Below are 20,622 nucleotides of genomic sequence, written 5' to 3' on the forward strand. Positions count from 1 at the left end.
TGTAGTATACTACTGTAAGTTAAAGGTAGTTAGAGGTAGGGGTGTGGTTAAACAGATCCTTTGTCTCTAGTTTCTCCCCAAAACTCCAGTGGCTCAAATTTCTGGCTGAGCTGGGTGTGAAATCTGCCTAACGCTGCATTTTACTAATTTTGTGGGGCATATGCACATTTGTTGATTTGGTGCACAGAAATAAACGAAATAAATGTGCCTTTTACAAGGCGAGTGGAGCGACGCAACAGTGGGTGAGACTGATGGTAGTTTTGAACTGCACTTGCACTAACAGTTCCTTGAACCTGCTCCTATCACAAACACAAGTGCAACACAATATATTTATACTTATGGCATTTAGCTGACGCTTTTATCCAAAGCGACTTACAAATATGACTGAATACAACTTGAGCAATTGAGGGTTAAGAGCCTTCCTCAGGGGTCAACAGTGGCAACTTGGCAGTGGTGGGACTTGAATCAGCAACCTTCCCAGTACAAGTCAAGTACCCTAACCACTGAGCTACCACTGCCAAGTATGTTCCTCACCTCAAGCAGGCACACAAACACCTATCCAATTTCTCACCACGCTAAAATATATCCTCTAATTACTACCTACATACAACTAATTTCTTTTTTCTTTCACAAGAAAAAGCTTCTATTGCAAAATGACCTCATTTAAATAATGCACGCTCACTGCCATCATGAAAAGTCACTGCACTGCCTGCTCTCGCTCGGCTTTTAAAAGGAATGAGAGGAGTTGATCCGATTGGATACTGCAGTGCAACACCAAACCACACCTGTTGATGATGTGATCAGTCTAACCACACCTACAGTCTAACTTAACTTTGGAAGTGCGTGCTCTGCACTGTATCAGTGGCTCTGTCATGCCCACACATAGTTGTTCCATGGTGTTAGGACTTATTTCTGAGCTTGCACTATGTCCACAGAAGCGGAGGCCTGGGACTCTTATAAAACTGCCACACTGTTCTCTTCAAATGTTCTGGTGTTGTCAGCACTTTATCTCTGAAACTGCTGAATCATTTTCTGCCATGTTTATTTTCAATGTCTGCTTTCTTAAACAGTTAAGCTTAGTGAACATTTCACTATTTTTGCTCTCAGGAAGCATGAGACGTCACAGATCTCAGATGTGCTCAATATCTAAACACTCAAATGTACATTTGATTACATATTCGAATGTGTGTTATTTCAGTACACGTTACCAAGACTTGAATTTCACTGGATTTTTTTGGTCTGCTAAATGTCATTAATATAAAATAGCACAATGCAGACAGCATTCTTTTAAACAATTGAAGGCTCTCCATAGATGACCACAATTTGTAATGTACATGGGAGTACATGCTGCATGGTCAACAAGGTGAGGTGTATGGTTTACATAGTAAGGAGTATGGTCCACACAGTGAGGTGTATAGAGGTGTGAGGGTTGTGTGGTCCACATGGTGAAGTGTATAGAGGTGTGTGGTCCAGACAGTGAGGTGTACCAATGTGTGCAGTGTTGTGTGGTCCACACAGTGAAGTGTATAGAGGTGTGTGGTCCACATGGGGAGGTGTATAGAGGGGCATGGGGTTGTGTGGTCCACACGATGAGGTGTACAGAGGGGCATGGGATTGTGTGGTCCACATAGTGAGGGGGTCCTACCTTGGCTCTGCCTGTGCTCTGCAGGATGTGTACCAGTGCATTGGCCATCTCTTCCTTATTCCTCACACTGATAACAGGTTCCAGCACGGAGCACAACATGGTGTAGTTGTTGGTCACAAACTCTGCAAACTCCTTATACTGCTCCATGGGCAGGATGGAGACTGTCTGGAAGCGGGACTTTATACGGATGGAGGGACCTCCACCTTTGGCCTTGGTGGTGGTCGGTGTGCTGACCGGGTACCACTTCTCCACGAACTGGCGGCCGGTCACGCCCTGCAGGGGGATGTTCACCAGGCCAACGTAGTTGTTCTTATCCTTCTTTTTCTTCTTGTCTATGTCGCGGTAGATGTGCACGGTGATGCTTCTGACAGGGGGCAGGCTGGCGAACTCAAAGTGCTCGCCCCAGAAGAGGCAGTCAGCACGCGGTTTGCTGGTGGTGCGGGCGTACAGCACGTCGTCAAGACACAGCTCACAGAAGTACTTCTTCTTGGGTGGCAGGTCTTTGGCCTCGATGATCCACAGACGCAGGATGTTCTCTGCTCGTCGGCAGTTGTCCTGGAGACGAGATAGCACAACTGGTAACTCATTTGATCCCTTTAAGTGTTCCTCAATAATAACGTCCAAAAACTTTTATGTTTTACATTATGAAACTGAACCTTCAAAATTAAAACAGCACAACACAAAAAGAGTAAAGGGTATAACAGCTGCTATACAGCATTTACAGATATGAACTACTCTCGATATCTTTAAAAAATGTAGAAAATGATTTAGAAAAAAAAGATACAGTGAAAACCCAAAAGCTGCAGGCACCTTATTTGGCTGTACTGTTCTCCTGAGGTTCTCCATCCACTTATCTCTCTCCGAGGCAGAGGAGCAGCTGAAACACTTACTCCCCCCTGAGTAGATCACCTACAGACATAGAGAGAGAGAGGGAGGGGTGGGGAGGGTGAGAGAATGGGGAAAAAGAGGCGGGGGGATGGGTTCTATGAAGGCCCAGAGGAGGCTAATAGCTCAGTGTATTCTAAACATATTCACTTTCTGGCTTTGTGAAAACAGGAACAAAACATAAGAACTCTTTGAGAAGCTGCACCTCGAAACAGAACTCCTGTCCCAGGATGCTGCTGTGTAGCGGCTTGATGTAGACATCATCCTCCATGCTGAGGTCCAGAGCCTCGGCCGCACTCCCTGGGCTCAGCAGACTCTCATGAGAAGAGGACTCCTTCAGCTTGGGCAGGGCTCGAGACCTGACGCATGTGACCATTACACACCTCCTTTAACTCAGTCACTCTACATCCCTCCAGTTCAGACATCATTTAATTTAGCTGGGTCAACCCCATCACGTGTCATTAACTGAATCCGTTCATCCGGTTCTCATGTTTGAGCCGCCGTCCCCTCCCATGTATGCAGGATATTAGAGTCATGTGGTGCTGAGAATGCAACGGAAACACACGGCTAATTCAATAATCAAATAACTACTTTTGTTTCCGCCCATAGGCCATTATCAGCTTCTGGGTCCTTGATAGTTGTACAAACTCAGCCCAAAACAAGAGTGAGACCAAAGGGAAGCAATATGAAACAGAGAGAGAAAGAGAGAGGGAGAGAGATGAATAGAGCACTAGAGAGGGAGAGAGAGTCCTCTTAGACAAACATGCAAATATACCCGACACACGACCAGCCTTCAAACCAGCGTGTCAGCAAGCGCTCTCCATTCGTCACGGCCAATGGCAGACACACAGCACCAAGTTCCAGAGCCTTGAGTTTGTCCAGGAAGAGAAATCTTATACCTACGAAAAGCAACTAAAGGTCCACTTGAAGGAGTCACTCCAGACCATATCAGTAGCTCACGTCATCTGTGTGGAGAAGAGTGTCTTTAAGCCGAGCATTCTGGGTGGAGAGCTGGAGTATGAGGGCTGATGCGGAGAAAGTGGGAGGGAGGTGGAGGACAGGTAGGTGCAGCTCACCCCACCTGCACCACCCCGGTAAACAAACGGAAGAGTGGGACCTGCGGGACAGGGTTGCTATGGGAACGGCCCCAAGAGGAGCTGCGGCCATGGAGCCAGGGACGAGCTTTGTGCGCAAACATCTCACACACCAATGACATGGGCGTATGAAATACATGCATACATATATTTGCTCTCTCTCTCTCACACACACACACACACACACACACACACACACACACACACACACACACACACACACACACACACACACAGCTTGTTCACACCTCAGTATTCATCAGAGAACCAGATCTCCCATCCACTCCAAACATTTCTCTTTCCTCACCAGGAAAACAGGAAGTCATTCCTCTACTACAGTATCTCCAGGAATCACGTGATACCCGCCTCTGTCCTAGTGGACCCTGCCCCACTCAGAACAACGCTGCTGACCACCGTGCGGCAAAGAAGAATACAGAGAGGGTGCATATGCGTTCTACAGTCTGTGCCTGTCTGGGCCTTCACCCCATCGGGCCTTTCTGCTGTTTGTAAACAAAGTGTCTGTAGATGCCCAGGGCCATCACTGCACCCAGCAGGCAAAGCAAAAGGAAAACTATTTCATGCTGTGGCATGAAGGTTCTAATCTGTGATGCGAGAGTCCTACTAATCTGAGTCATAATATTCAGGCCCTGTGCATCCATTAGCATAATAAGTAGCCACACTGCAAAAGCAATACATAAGGAAACCAGCCGCCTTCTAACGCAAGACCGATCAGCTGGATACAATCGCACTCAACAGATACAACTGTGCTCAACTTCAGCTATTTCGCTGCACTAGACAACAGCAGAGTCCTGAACCTTACATCAAGATTTAATTACTTCAATTAAGTGCAAATTACTTCAGGATGCATTTATGAGACTTAAAATGAGCAACAGGACCTGAGACCTTGTGTTCATCTTCTGATTTAATGTAAACAAGGATCCTACGTCAAGCTTTACTGTATTGTGTTGTACTGGAAATAGCCACACAGCATATTTCTCATAGTATAACTTCCCATCTGGCATTACAATGAAATTTCATGTTGTAAGATGAACTGATAATCCTTATTAGTAGGTAATTAATAACAATTATCTTTTAATACTGCCATGGCTTACTCACAATCTACAAAACTATAGTCATGGAGACAGTTAGACAGAGAGGTCAATGGGCAATTAGCATGGCTTGTTTTACTGGTCTGAAATTAAATCCGAGTGTAATCGAGAGGGCAGTATTTAAAGGGGCCTTCACGTGTTTAAAAAAAAAAGCCAGTCGATGAGCATCCCATAGCAGACCCACCACTAAACCAGGGCAGTCTGGGGCCCCAGTACGCCATAATGCAATAAGATTGAGTAACGTTGTTATATAAAGTGCACAGATATGATCTTTATCAAAAGCCAGAGTGAGGGCTTCTGGGCAGGGCATGAAGTGACCCCGCACATCCATCACTCCGACATGTACAGACGTTCATTAACACATGCACGCCAAGCAAAGGAAACTCGGGGATGCAGGATGTTGCAAAATGGCGCTCCTGTGCACAAACAAACAGCATGTAATCTGTGGAGTGAGAGCCCCGCTAATCTGTGTCAGCGGGACGTGCGGGACATTTTCTGGACATTGTCTGGCTGTCACAGAATACAGAATCGAATACATCCCAAAGAAAGTTTAGTAGCTTCAGCTTTAACTGAACCCTGGAGTCAAGGCAAGCCTCACCCATCAAACAAAGATGGGTAAATGAAAACACCAGAATAAATAAAGTCTGTGGTATAAAAGGGAAAGCTCCATTAATAATGATATTAAAAGGGACATATGAAAAATTCACTTTTATATTTGGGTATCTGGAGTGCCTACCATCCCTACAAACTGTGGGAGGTGTGAGCTGTCTGGGTCAGAAAACAGAATTCACCAAGCTGTTCAGATCTGGCTCCCCTTTCAATGTCACTAGGAGAGTCATTACAATTATAACCCATCTAAGAATCTCCACCCACAGCTTGAGATGTATGTTTGTGAAGATCAGCTGTTTTTTTTCTTGCATGTGCTGGACCCACTAGCGTCTTCTCGAAGCCAAGAGCGAAGCATAGGAACTGCTCTTCTGTTGGTTACTGCCATTACCTTAATCCACAATAATGTTAGCTGAATATCTGTAAAATGAACTTCATCTTCATCAGTACGTGAACAATGTGAGAATAAAATTAGAGGAGTATAGACATTTCTGTTGTTTCTTGTCTTACTTGCTACAATGGTCATGACTTGCCATGAATCAGTGAGGTAATTCCAAGGCCACAAACTGAGTGTTGTACAGCTGTAGCAATGTGATCGCAAATTTATTTCGGAGCTGGAGTCACAGGTCACTTGCGGTGCCACCTGTTTAACTGTACCTGCAGGGTTCAAGACCAGAAACTTTTAAAATCCAGCTGAGGCAGTTTGGGCATTAGAATCATCAATATTGTTTACTGCTCCCTTGTAAAGCTTTAAGTCGTAGTCATGGATGCGTGAGTACCTCGGACGTTTATGAAGAGGCTTGGCATAAAGCCATACTCGCGTCTGTACACCCCATGGAAGGAGGGTGGGGTTAGCACTGGCTCATTATCATTTAAAGGAACAGTCACTCAAACCAGCCGTACTGAACAGGGCTATTTAGACAGGGCGAGAACGATGTTCTTGTAATTGTGGTATTTTGATCAAAGCATGTCACAGACTCCAGGGAACTGTGTTAACGTCTGTAAAGGGGGTATATTAGGTCTCATTTAGTTTATCTATTAATCTAATTTAAGAACACTAGCAAGATAGCTGTGCCTCTGAAGGGACACTTCTTGCCCACAAAGGGGCAGTATAGAGCCAAGGTGAAATAACCTCAGGCAAAAAACTATAAGCAAGCTGTAATATCTGATAGTTTTCTCTGTTAGTAGCCTCCATTTCAGTGTCCTGATACTGACAGTCTGCAGGATTAAAAAAGATTCAGTTTCTCTGATTACCAACAAAACTATCCAGTTAAGACAAACAATTTTCATACCAGCACATCATCTAACCAGCATGGAGATTAAGACATTAAGACATCCTTCGAGTTAGGCAACTACTACCTGTCATTCTCCGCAGGACGCAGCGAGGGTAGTCTGAAGCTCGCATTCCGGTCCAGCTTGGTCTGACTCTTTGTCCTCTTAATAGACCCTTTCAATCGCTTACTGAAAAAGCCCTGAGAGAGAGAGAGAGAGAGAGAAGGAGAGAGAGAGACTGGTCAGGTGTGTCTATTAGAAAAGTATGCAGTTGTTTGACAGACTGAGAGTAGCTGTGTGGGTGGGCTAGTCTGGGTGACTCAATGTTTGCAGTCCCAACCTGTTGGAGTGATTAGCCCAGTGTGTCTCCAGTTACCATCTAGTACACAGAACACAGTGCCACTTATCATCTACTACACATAAGGAACACTTGCTTTGGCTTCTCTGCTCATGCTGCAATCGTGTCGTGGACACAGTCCTGAGACACGTCTTCCTCTGACAAAATAAATAAACCTTTCCTAGCAGGCCAAGTATTGAGAGTTCCTATTTAAGGGAGTGGAGAGCACAGACCCTCTAGACAGGAATGTCAGACAGGTGGCTTCTATTTCAGGGTCAAAGTGCACAAAGGTAGTAGTAGATGACAGCCAGGGCTCTTCCCAACAGCTCAATCTCAGCATATCGGCCAAGAATGCAGGACTTGCTCAATGCCTCAAGGGGGAAAACTAAAGAAATGAATCAGTAACTAGCCAGGAGGTAGAGAGTTCAGAATGAGCCGTGCACACTTGCCTGGAACTCACAAGGACGTGCGTCAGTATAAGCCTTGCAGTTTCCTTGAGTCTGAGCCAAGGAGAAAAGAGATATGTGACAGCACTCGATTTGGCAGCAAAGGGGCAGGGTTACCTCACACTGTCTGGAGAAATGAGTGGTTCAGAAACTACCCAAACCTCCACGCTGGTGCTTTCCGACTGTCCATGCATGTTTCCCCATAACTATGTCCATGATGGTCATATTAACTGGAATGAATGATCAAAGAACACTGGAACATCATCATGAAACAAACACTTTCATCTTGGAAGTGAAAGAATAAAATGGCTGGTTAAAAAAATAACAGCACCTAAGAGGATTTGCAGTATTGAAATAACTGCAAGGAGGCGACTGTTTAGCAGCTGAAACACTGTCATTAACAGTGAGGAGGAGCACTTTATAAAGGCATTACTCCATGGGGATATGATACTCCCCGCATGAATGACTCATGAAAGCGTTTAAGAGCCTCAGCACGGGCAATCAGAAATGAGTTACCAAAAGACAGAGAGAGAGAGAGAGAGAGAGAGAGAGAGAGAGAGAGAGAGAACAGGCAGAGAGATGGGCAGAACAAACTAAAAAGCCCATAGCTCCTGGGCCATGTCTGTGTTGTGTATGTCTGTCTCCCACTACAAAGACCTGTTTGTTGAGACACAAGCACAACTCTGTTGGGCCGTACACAAACAACATTCCACCTCCACCTGCTCATCCCGTGTGGAACCCACTCCGACTACAGCACACAACCTGGAGCCTTCAGCTAGTGCACACAGAAGAGGACATAAAAAAACTACATCTGGGCTCTGAAAGTTGCCGGCACCCAGAAACAACACAGCACCATCTGTAGGACTTCTGGAGAAGAAGAAAAGACAAACACGCACAGTTCATCTCTTATAAACTCCCTCCACCTTCACAATGCCTGAGATATAAATATGTGAGCTGGCCCACTTCCTCAACGGGTAAAAATATCATCAAACAAATTCCAGCATGTCTCTCGTTCTGTCTCTTGCTTTCCATCTCATTCGCTCTCTCTCTTTCTCCGTCTCATTCGCTCTCTGTCTCTCGCACTCCAGCTCACTCATTCACGGTCCGTCTGCTCTAGGACACTCTGCTTTCAACTGCATATCACAAAGTGTGTTTTGATAAGGGGGCATTTGTGCAGGACACGTCTGTGTACATTCCACACATAAAAGTTGATTTACACTTCTGCAAAGACCCGTGTCTGCGAACATGTGCGGGTCTCATACTCATAAGTCCCTACTCTGAGTTTCCACACAGAGACGTTTGTGCAACTCTTTGCAGAAGTATGAAGCAGCCTTTGCCATGATTTGGATGTGTATTTGATTGCCATTGGAATAACACAGAGCATGCGCGTGTGTGTAGATGCTAGAGGCAGCGCTGTGTAGTAGTGGTTACCTCCTGTGGTCAGTGAAGTCGCAGCTGTGACAGGAGAGAAAAGCACTGCCCTGGCTGGGCACAAACTGAGGACTACAGCACTTAACCCAACACGGGCTCTGGGGCTTAATGAATGTGGGCCATTAATCCGTAAAAAGGCTGGTGGTCTATTTCCGTAGCAGACCAGGCAAACACTTAAGGAGCTAATCACTGTGGACAGTGACAGACAGGTAGGCTATATGTATGTTAGCTTGTGATAAGTGGGTGAGAGGAATGGTGGCTCTTAAAGGTTCCATAAGGAGCGTGTGTTAAAGGTGGTTTCCACCCAGTGAGCATGACCCGCAGACAGGAGCCCGGGCCAGAGAGAAGCAGCGTACCCCGATACCCACCGGCACTCTGAAGGGTGAGGAGTTCGGTCCGTCCATGGAGAAATTCTTCTCGGAGCTGCCCAGGCCCGAGATGCTTCTCCGCCGAGGGGAGCGTTCGGCAGACACTTCTGGAGAAAGAACGGAGAGGACGAGTCAGTGCAAAGCAAGGAGATGGACAGGATGTCATGCCATACACCCTTCTACAGCAGACAAAGAGGTCTATCAAGCAATGGTGGGAAATTCTGGACCAATCACAGTGCTCAGCTTTGCCTTCACGATATGGGCAGGCTCCTCTCAGGGACTTGGTTTCCAGCACAGAGCCTGCTACGATCTTCCACCATCGCTGTTTTCACCATGTTCAGTTTGAAAAGGAGGCTGCTGATTGGCTGTCCAGTCTCAGCTTCACCTGCTACCCCTCCCCAAGCCTGTCCACTGGGCCCAAGTCAGGCCCAGTACATGAAAATAAACCAGCACAAGGTCAGAGGGCTGCACAGGCACAGGGGTCAAGCCAACGACTCAAGAACAGCTGACGTGTCATGGCCTACAGACTCCTTACGCTATTGCACAACTCTGTCACCTAAACCGGACACCCAGTAAAGTGCTTGTCAGAGAGGTCCTTCTTTCTAAAACTTTGCTGTCAAAGCCTGTCCAGTCACTTTCCATAATTCATTACCTTCGCGTTGCTCATTGAGGGACGTTCAGACATGCTCAGATGCCATGGAGACATAGGCGTGCACATGTCTCTCCCTGTGGTGGTGCAGGGCAGTGATATTTTTTCCAGGGTAGCAGGAACATCTACTCTATGTGCATCAAGGTTGCAGAGCGACACGACCTACATCTAGCTGTAGATGGGAAGCGATCCGCTCCTCAGAAGGCATGGTGGAGAAAAGCCCCAGGCTGGCTCGCCACACTCCTGTTAACCGAGAAGAGCAAGAGCACAGAGCACAAACATATGCAGTGCTCGCTTATTCAGCTCGATTCTAGACCTGGGCTAGAATGTGCCTGTTCCCAGAATTTTGCTCCGTCTTCCCAAATGGTTATTACAACTGGACCTGCTTGCTGCTTGAAATGCTGAAGAGCAACAGCCGGATCCAGCCGGATCAGCCGAGCGGTCCTGGAACCTCCGCCCCCCACCGGGTCCTGCACGACGGAGACACGAACAGGAACTCCATGGATGACCAACTCACAGCAATGCAGTAACCATGGGCAACTGACTCGCACATTAACGGAGTAACCATGAGCTACCAACTCATACAGTAATGCACTAACACGCATGCACCCCAGCACATGCATGCACTGCTGCAGCATACATGTGCACCACTACAGCACACGTTAGCAACACTGCAGCACACGCATGTAAAGCTAACACACACACAGGTTCAACTACAACTTACCCCTACAGCTCACGTGTGCAGCACTGAACTACACATATGTACAACACATGTGCAACCCTACAGCACATGCATGCACAGCTACAGCACCCCCAGCAGTGCTGAAGCACAAATGTGCACAAGCATGTATCGCTACACCACATGCGTGTTCCGCTGCAACATACACCTGTGCACCGCTAAAGCACATGCATGCAACACTTGCTCTGGGAAGGGTCCGTCTGATGCTCAAACCCCACTGGCCAGGACCTGGCCGCCACCCAGAGATCCATCGACTGCTGGCTAAAATTAGCAACATGGGAGTATCAATCAAATCTCTGTGACCCGCTGGGATCGCCACTCTCAGACACAGCCTGAAAACTTCATCTTTGACAAGCAACTTACAAAACAAGAGACCAGCTTAGAAAGTGAGATCCAAACCAAAGCCCAGGTGCAGCCCTCCCCTCCCCTCCTGCCTCCCCTGGGCTACTCCACAGTTTCCATTTAAATTCAGCGAGTGAGGAGACAGAGACCATAAGCAGCAGTCAGCAGTATTGAAATGCCACTTTGCAAAAACAGCAGCGGCCAAGTTTTCTCTCTCTGGCCTCAGCGATCGCCTGCTCCATCATTCACACTGCCTCCTCAGCTGTGTGTGTGTGTGTGTGTGTGTGTGCGTACATGGGTGCTTGTGTGTCTTCATGTGCATGCACACAAGCATAATTGTGCCATGCATAACCTGGGAGAGAAGCAGCACAGGGTTATGACTAAGCAATAAGCATGTCTCAAGTGCAGTTCATGCAGTGCTTATGTATCATGTGAGTCGTCACTGGCGCTCTGGGATACCCAGGGCGTCAGGACGAATGCAATGCACAACTTGAACAACCTCTAACACACACACTTTAGGAATCGCTTAGTGATGCACAGAAGCAGGCATAAATAACCTAGTGTAATAGAGCAGACCGAAACCTAATTAGAAGGGGGGGGGGGACAGAGCAATACAGGGCTAGGCAGAGACATACAGAGAAGGTAGATGGGGAGAGAGAGAGACAGAGAGACAGAGAGAGAGAGAGAGAGAGAGAGAGAAACAGGAAGACAATACCTCTGTCACAGCTGTTGCCCATCACCTGCGCAATAAACAGACCAGATCAGCATGTGATTGGCTAGAAAGTGACCATCACCCTCATCCAATGAGCTGCAGGATTTTCCTCTTAAGTGTCCATTATTCCGTTAGAGATCCCACAGGACTCTTAACTAGCAGTCTCTCCACAGAGTCTCTGTGTTCTGTCTCTGTTCTCTGGCATATCCTTATCCTACGTCCTCCTCTCACTCTCTCGGTCCCTCCTTTGCTGTGCTAGTGCTCCAGCATCCTCTCTCTCTCTCTCTCTCTCTCTCTTGCTCTCTCACTCTCCCTTAAAGCCAGCCCTACTCTCGTCACCCCTGCACAGACTCTCCTCTCTCTGCACATCAGTAGCTTGTTCCTCTGCCTCTTGCCTGGCCCACCAGCGGAAGAGATTTTACCGCATATATTCAATCAATCGCTGTAACCTCACTCCGCTGTTCCTCTCAGCACAACTGTGAGCACTTCCTTCCCCTTTCTCCTTATTCACCCCCCCACCAGTCACGTCACACACTCACTGCTGCAGCCTCTCTGTCTGACTCTCTCTCTCTCTCACACACACACACACACACACACGCACGCTAACACACACACCTGACAATGAGCATTAGGACAAATTATGAGGCGCTTGCTACCAAAGTGCGTGTGTGTGTGCAAAACTGTGTGAGAGCAAAACTGTGTGAGAGTGAGCGAGTGTGTGTGGGTTTTTTTTTGGGGGGGGGGGGGGTGGAGTTTACAAGCTTCTATGGACATCATAGGTGTATGCTTTAGCTGTTGGTACATAAGGAAAGAACATATTAGGCCAGTTAACTGACTCTCAGACTGTATTAGCAAAACAATAAACAATCCTCCACTGTATATTGCACATGCCCTTCATATGCAACACAAGCCTGCATCCCTGTACCACCCAGGACAAACTACAACAAACGCCTTTCACAACACTGACTGCACGCTGCTCTAGAAAACAACTGCTCGGCCATCTGGATTTCTGGGCCCATTCCGTCTGTCTTACAGATTCTATAGCAACACATCTTACAGGTCCTACAGCAGCTCAGCCTACAGGTTATATAGCAACTCCTACAGCTTACAAGAATTCCAGGAGAATTCATTTTCCAACCATACTTTTTTTCCAGATTACTTCTCTCACCCCTTTACTGTGGGTCCTGCTGGGTCTTTGGGGCTGTGTGAGGGGGTAAAACATAGGCAATGTGACTCCGCCCATACATTGCACCCACCTTGTTAGCCCCACCCACCTCTGTGTCAGACTGGCATGGCAGCCCCCCCGCACCACTGCCCCCAAAAACCCACTGGCAGCATTCTTCATGGACAGGCCCTCCAGATCAATACAATACAGAACCATGGGGATGGGGGTGTAGATGGGCACCACCAAGCAGGCCAAAACCAACTGAGAGAGAAGGTGAGACACAGTGAAACAGCGAGAGAGAGAGAGAGAGAGAGAGAGAGAGAGAGAGAGAGAGAGAGAGAGAGAGAGAGAGAGACAGACCATCAGGATTTCTGCATTACCACTGGGTCAGCTTTCATTACGTACTGAAATAGGCTTCCAATATAGAGGTTCATGTCATTCAGAGTTTCAGATAAATCAATACTAACTGCCTCTGAGGAGAGCAAATACAAGGGCCTTTTTCCTAAAGGTTTTTTCTTTTTTTCTTAAGGTTTTTTTTTCTAAAGCCCTCCCAACAACGTCATGTACAAAACATGGTTACTCCCTCAGCATATTTTTATGATGGGAAAGAAGAATGCTCAAGTGAGAATATGTACACCCATATGAGAACATAACACTAAACCTGGGAAATTATCCAAGTGCAATTTACATCAGTTAAAAAAAGGAAGAAAATAAAAACGAAGAAATAAGCAGGTCAAAGTTCAATTTCCCCAAGGTTAAACTCTGTGAGTGATGTGTTAAAGACTTCATCCTCACACCAACACTGGGCCTTTGGGATGATGGCAAGACCTGATATTGAAGGCATGGATTGCATTAATTATTCATACACAGTTGTACCTCAGGTGGGGTGCTAGCTAACCTCCACCCTCATTGAAGTTCCTGCTTCCATTTCTCTCTCTGGAAGTAACCACAGAGAGGGCTGCTTACAGGAAAGCCTCACGACATATTGCACCACTGACTGAACCAAAAATTTGAGAACTTGGCTTTTTTTTTTTGTATTCTCACTTCTTTTGTCTCATATTGGTGTGTCATCATTCATCCTAATCCTAATCAGATGTCAAATGCAGGAGACCTCTTCCCTTCTGTCCTGATTTATTGGCCACTTTGCCAGTGTTTACCCTCTGGTCTGTTTCTGAGGTAATTTCACGTATGGAATTCTATGAGGTCATAGCGCACTAATACCTGAACCACCTTTTCCACCATGACCCATCACAGATGATGACTAGAGCATCACACACGATGCTTTCAGAGCCTTACCGACATAAACCACACCTAATTGTCTCTGGGAAGCGCAGGAACAAACAACATTAGCCAAGTCAAGGTCTTCAAGGGAGGTGCTGCATGCCAAAACATACAAGATTGTAGTCAAGGCTCATGGAGGGTTATAGAGGGATTACAGGCATACATGTGCACAATGAACTGACTTAATAGTAGACCTCATGGCTGCCAAGAGTTCGATCAAAGTCATGTGTGGTGGGCTCTTGGCATGTATTTCATCCACGTGTTGGGTGGTGTAGCATCTAAACAAAGAAGCATTCTTTGAACCACCCTGTCATCAGCAACATGTCTAAAGATCAACACCTTATATATCTGAAAAATATTGGCAAGTTCATACAAATTTCAAAAATAAAAATATTATTTAATATATTACAGGTTTATAATTGTCTTTAACGGACAAAGCGCACAAGAAGGCGGCCTGTTTGAATGAACACCTGAAGCTGAAGTACCCGGTATGTGCAACATTAGAGTTGCATTGGACGTGGATTTCCAATAGTGCAGGAAAGTGCGCTGGCAACATCCTGTAATATTCGAGACCTGCAAAAAACTAGGATGCCGTGGGCGACCGTTAACTGACGTGGTCTGCAACTTAATGTGCACAGCAGACTGTCAGCAGGGCATTGTTGACCTGGACTGGGCGAGAGGTTCAGTTCAGCGGGTCGCGTAGACTAACGTCTGGTCCGCAAACGCAGTAGGCTACCCAAATATTAACTAAAAATTCGCTTAAATGTTGTTATAACCAACATCTGTTACTTTGCCAGGCACGTGTTATGCGTCACGAGCGCTGCTAAAGCAAATAAGTAGCTAAAAGCATAAACACACTCGCGGTTTATATTTCACACCAGCCCACATTAGAACTCCAAACTGTCCAGGAGACAGCTACCTCCATTAGTCTCCATCATGTACGAACATCACGAGGGTGAAACTTTTACATCTTAGACACTTGGGACATGCGGCGATTCAGAAACTTACCCATGAATTCCATTCGATATTTTAAGTCAATAATTACATCCCTCCGTCCAAATGAATTAAGTGATTCCGTGAGGAAAATGACAGTTGGTGCTGCTGGTGCTTTTTTTACACGTTTTTCCGTGCTCCACTCCTAACCAGACGCGCTGGAATGCAGAAAAGCCAGTGTGCGAGCCGGTCAAACCCACTGCGCGTTCTTCGTCTATCCGGCTGGTGTAAAGAATGCAACAAAAGCTCCGCGCGACCCGCGAATCCCGAAACACCAGCAAACCACTCCACGAGTCCAAGGGTACGTGCGTGCGGTCCGGCTCCAGTTTGAACCTGCCCACAAGACTAAAACGCGAGCAGCCTTTTCGTGATGCTGTCGTTGTTTTGCTGTTACATTTATTTCAGTACGTGTCTTAAAATCATGACAACAGGTCCCATCAGTCTTTAGTCCTACCTGAATTACATGCATTAACGTACCGTGCCAACAGAACGTTCGGGGTAATTCTCTCGGGCTGGGGGCGTTTCGTTGGAAATTACCTCACTTTCTACAATCAGTAGCTCACACCGTCATATTTCGGGCAGCGTGCAGGTGCGAAGGGCTGCAGGCTCACTGCTGCGATTAAATGAAGGCGGGAGAGCTTAAAACGTCTGGAGTAGGACGGACACACGGCGATAAAAACGTCTTCGCGGTGTTGATTTTTTAATGCCTGAATTAGGAACAGCTCGTTTTTGGCGCCCTCGGAAAGCCGTGCTGTTGAAGTGCGTTTCGGAATATCGGCATGCTTAAATATGCAAGATAACTTAATAAAAAGACTTAAATGCAACGAAATAAACTGACAAAGTGAGCGCGCCAAAACAACCATCAGCGCCGTATCCATAGTCATAAGAAACATGTTTCCAATAACATACGAATCACGACGCCGTTTAAGTTCCTGCGTTCAGACGCTGACTACCCGCAGGCTATCGTATTGCATTCTTTCTCAAGGTGACTCAATGTTTAAAGGAGGAAAGTTCACGTGTTCACCACTTGCTTTGTCTTACAGGCTTGTAAACATCAGAACCTGAGTGAAATTTTTTTATTGCTTTTTGTTTCAATGAAATTCTTACTTCCATAACCCCGAGAAAGGCAATGGAACAAAGTTTTAGGGAACACTGGTCTTTCACAGTGCCCTTTAGATTAGAGCATCAGTGGAATCAGTTTTCAAGTGAAAAGCCACATTTCCTTGACAAATGTATTTTCGTACTCCACACGTGCTTTACCTGTAAAAAGTGACCAGTACATAATGGCTTGAATTTCATGCTTATTGATCTGTGCAAAGGCCAAATCACTAATAAGAACACAATTATTATTAAATGTAAATACTATATGTGAGGCCTAAACCATAGACCTTCTAAAAATATATACAATTACATACAACATAATGTATGAAAGGCCAGAATGAAGGACATGTTATGAAGGACAGTCCAAAAAGCTTCTGATGACAGTTCCTCTGGTTGGCTAAAGATTTCATAAACTTGTTGTCAGAGCAGCAGAGAGAATGTGTAAATGTTCTCACGAAGATTCCACTCTGGAGTGAATAAAACATACACTCGGTTCCTCTAAAGTGTGTGTGTGTGTGTGTGTGTTGGAACTTCAAAACTCGCGGGCTGCTCTGAAGAGGTTTCCTAGGAGATGTAGGTAAACCGGTTCCCTTTCTAACCTCGGGTTCTTTTTCTTCCCTTATCTGAGCAGGTTCATCACAGTGCTGGTGTGAATGGGCACAGAAATCCATTCCTCTGTCTTGCTCTCAGGCGACCGAGGTGCTCATTGTTAAATGGCATGTACATTAACATATAAATAAGCCTCTCCTCTTTTCCACTCTGTGTCCACAGTGCAGCGGCATGAAAGGGGCAAGGGATGAATGACGCTCTCGCTCACAGTAGCTCAGCCATTGCCCTAACCCACAATAACCCCAAACCCAGCGCTGTGCCCCCCCGTGGCCTACCCTGACCTGTCCTGCCCCCTACCCCGCCCCCGTAGGGTCAGTAGACACAGCACGGCATGCAGTGGGATGGGCCGGGGGGGAGGGGGCACAGAGACTGACGTTGTACCTCACAGAGACTGGATTTGTGTCTTAGACCCACATTCCCAAAACCACCTCTTCTCACAAGCATCTACCAGCCCACAGTGGTCACCAGGTCAAAACACACACAAACATGCGCACACACGCACGCACCGAAACACACAAAGTATTGGAATCTGAGAAGCTCTAACATGAAACTAAAGGGACAGCATTTCCAAAGGTGTAAGCAATATGAACATGGCTCTTTACTGAACACACAAACATGACTATTGAACAACAAAGAGAACTTGGCCTAAATTAGCTAAGAGGAAAATCACAGGGTTATTTCCTCTAAACGTCAACCTGGATCCATGGTAGAGAACAACTACCTTGTTGGCAGTTTCATGAATCACTCTCCATCAGTTCCCTGGTCTTGAACTCAGCTACTGTTGAGCAAACTGGTTGACCAAACTGGTATGGCAGTCGCTTCATGAGGAACACCCTGTTCCTCATGAAGCGACTGCCATACCAGTTTGGTCATTGGTTTACTTATTTTACCTTATCTAATGCAGTTCCTAAAAATACAAATATGGTAAAGTGATCCTACTAATATACTTTTCCTTCTCAGGCCAAAGCACACAATCCAAACTGCATTTGTTGAACCAACAACAAACCATCTTTCTATACAGTACCAGTGACATTTATCAGTGACTGCGTGGGGGTTAGAAACCTGGCACCAGATGAAAAAGGTCAATGCAACATAAAGCATTTATCTTACCCGACATGATAACTCCCTCTGCTGGACACTCTGGGAACTGTCCTTCGGAGGGCACGCTGACAGTTCTTCTCAGACTGCGAATTTTGGCTGACGAACCTGTGGGGCTATCATGGATGTCCGCAGGTATCTGGGAACAGGGCAGAGGTCAAGCACATGAGGTCACCCGGGAGTGCCTACACTCACAGTAGGTTGTAAGGGTTAATCCAGATAGGGATACCGATTAACTAATAATTCAAATCTCCCAATAAGCAAGTTGTCAGTCAACCTAAATCAACCTATTACCCATCAGTTTAAACTGGAAAAGTGAGAGTACCGCTCACGGAAGTGCAATCAGGAAATCTTGCAGTTAGCATTAATACTGGCTACTCAAACAGTAGTCTCTTGCTGTCCTCAAATATAGACTGAAGACTCATCTATTTGTGGAGCATTTTGAAATGACCACTAATCCTGCACATATGGGAATATTGCACTATTAATGATTAATTGAACACTTCTAGCACTTATTGTTTGGTACTGCTCTTATTTTTGTTCGATAATGTACTCTATCATTTTGCATTTCTTTGTCGGTATCGGCAGTGACTCCTGTATCTATAAGTGTTTTATTTCAATGGATTAATTTGACCCTAACTTACTGTAATGGCTAGGATACATTCTATGAGTAGATGACAAAGCACCTTATAAGTCACTCTGTCTGCTAAAATGTTGTAAATGTCCTTTAGTAACACACTCAGCCATGCAGGAGCACTCCATGTCTCATGCAGCGGCAGCCAAGACAAAATGCTCACCTCCTCCTCCCTGTTGAGCAGAATGAGCTGGCTGTCAGTCAGGACACAGTACTTCCTCTCCCAGACGGCAGGCTCGGAAAAGGGTGACTGGCCGCAGGAGAAGCGGTGGCTGGGCGGGCCCTTCACATCTGTGCACACATGGGAGAGAAGAGAACGATAAGTCACACGAAACGCTGTACGGCTCCTAACCGGGACATGGAGCCTAGCTGAACTTCAGTGGGAGAGGCTCGTCAGAGCAGGGGGCATTTTAAAACAAACGTTTATAAACCAAAGGCAGGGTTAAAAAACACAACAGCACAAAGAGATTAGGATTTATATTATATTTCTCTCTCTCTCTCATATATATATATATATATATATATATATATATATATATACACATACATACACACACACACACACACACACACAGTTATGTGCAAAATAATGGCAGTCTAACATCACTAATGTATTTAATTACTGATTTTGGCAGAAAAGATAATAACATGGGAAAAAATTCATGACTAGGTATAGCCGAGTAATAGGCAACCAACAGAATCAACAGTCATGACATGCACGCTACTAATTGGGTGTAATTGACTCATTTAATGAAAGGGGCATGTCCAAATTAATAGCAGTGTGGAGTTCGATTTGTGAGGTCATTCATTCCATGAAGAACAGGTGTCAATTATGGCCTTTATTTAAAGAAGGAGGGCAGCAAATGTTGTACCTGCTGGTTTTAGCCCTTGCTCAGTGAGTAAAATGGGTTGTTCCAGACATTGTACTGAAGGAGAACGAACTTTGATCAAGAAGTTGATTGGAGAGAGTAAAACATAAAGAAGTGCAGAAAATAATTGGCTAAAATGATCTCAAATGCTTTAAAATGGCTAACAAAACCCGAAACACGTGGTAGGAAAAGAAATACCCACCATCTGCATAGATCATAGAATAACAAGAATGGCAAAGAAGCATCCAATAATCATCTCCAGGGAAATCAAAGAAGATCTTCAATTACCTGTGAGTACTGCAACAATCAGAAGACGGCTACATGAAGCCAAACTATTTGCAACCCTTGTAAAGTACCATTGCTGAAAAAAGACATGTTGAAAAGTTTAGTTTGCCAAAGAACACGTTGACTGGCCTAAAGAAATGTGGCGCAACATTCTATGGACAGATGAGAGCAAGATTGTTCTTATTGGGTCTAAAGGCCACAGTCAGTTTGTGTGACGACCCATAAACACTGAATTCAAGCCACAGTACACTGTGAAGACTGTAAAACATGGAGGTGCAAGCATAATGGTTTGGGGATGTTTCTCATACTTTGGAGTCTGACCCATTTATTACCAGGCACCATGGACCAGTTTGAATATATCAAAATACTGGAAGAGGTCATGTTGCCTTATGCTGAAGAAGAAATGCCTCTGAAATGGGCGTTTCAACATGAGAACGACCCCAAACACACCAGCAAGCGGGCAACATCCTGGTTCCAGACCAACAAGACTGATGTTATGAAGTGGCCAGTCCAATCCCCAGACCTCAATCCGATTGAGAATTTGTGTAGTGACATCAAAAATGCTGTTTTTGATGCAAAACCCAAGAATGCAGTTTGCATACCGCCACAACCACTCCACTGACGATGCAATTGCACATCTGCTCCACACTACACTGACTCACCTGGACGAAGGGAGGGGAAATTATGTTAAAATGCTGTTTGTCGACTACAGTTCAGCATTTAACACCATCATCCCCTCCCTACTCACTACTAAGTTGGGGGATCTAGGACTGCATACATCCCTGGATCTCCAACTTCCTAACAGACAGACCACAATCAGTACGGGTGGACAACTGCGCCTCATCCACCCTCACCCTCAGCACTGGAGCTCCTCAGGGTTGTGTCCTAAGCCCCCTGCTCTACTCACTGTACACCTATGACTGCACAGCCACTTCCAGCTCCACCATCATTG

The 20,622-nt window shown here is 45.8% G+C and overlaps 1 protein-coding gene across 7 annotated transcripts in view; it reads right to left on the minus strand.

Annotated features, from left to right (window-relative positions):
• Positions 1-20,622, minus strand: part of rasal2 (RAS protein activator like 2) — a 54,948-nt gene that overhangs the window by 8,965 nt on the left and 25,361 nt on the right. For 4 of the 7 annotated variants that reach the window (XM_027011376.2, XM_027011374.2, XM_027011373.2 and 1 more), the window contains exons 2-8: positions 18,680-18,807; positions 17,895-18,021; positions 9,194-9,300; positions 6,699-6,811; positions 2,736-2,889; positions 2,456-2,554; positions 1,646-2,200 (exon numbers count right to left, since the gene is read on the minus strand). In XM_027011376.2, the coding sequence (XP_026867177.1) occupies positions 1,646-2,200; positions 2,456-2,554; positions 2,736-2,889; positions 6,699-6,811; positions 9,194-9,300; positions 17,895-18,021; positions 18,680-18,807 (1,283 nt within the window). Of the gene's footprint in view, positions 1-1,645; positions 2,201-2,455; positions 2,555-2,735; positions 2,890-6,698; positions 6,812-9,193; positions 9,301-9,845; positions 10,165-11,638; positions 11,664-15,089; positions 15,528-17,894; positions 18,022-18,679; positions 18,808-20,622 lie in introns of those variants that run through there. The other 3 variants (XM_027011377.2, XM_027011378.2, XM_027011379.2) reach the window with 3 other exon arrangements.

Source organism: Electrophorus electricus, chromosome 18 (genome assembly GCF_013358815.1).
Source record: "Electrophorus electricus isolate fEleEle1 chromosome 18, fEleEle1.pri, whole genome shotgun sequence".
NCBI lineage: Eukaryota > Metazoa > Chordata > Actinopteri > Gymnotiformes > Gymnotidae > Electrophorus > Electrophorus electricus.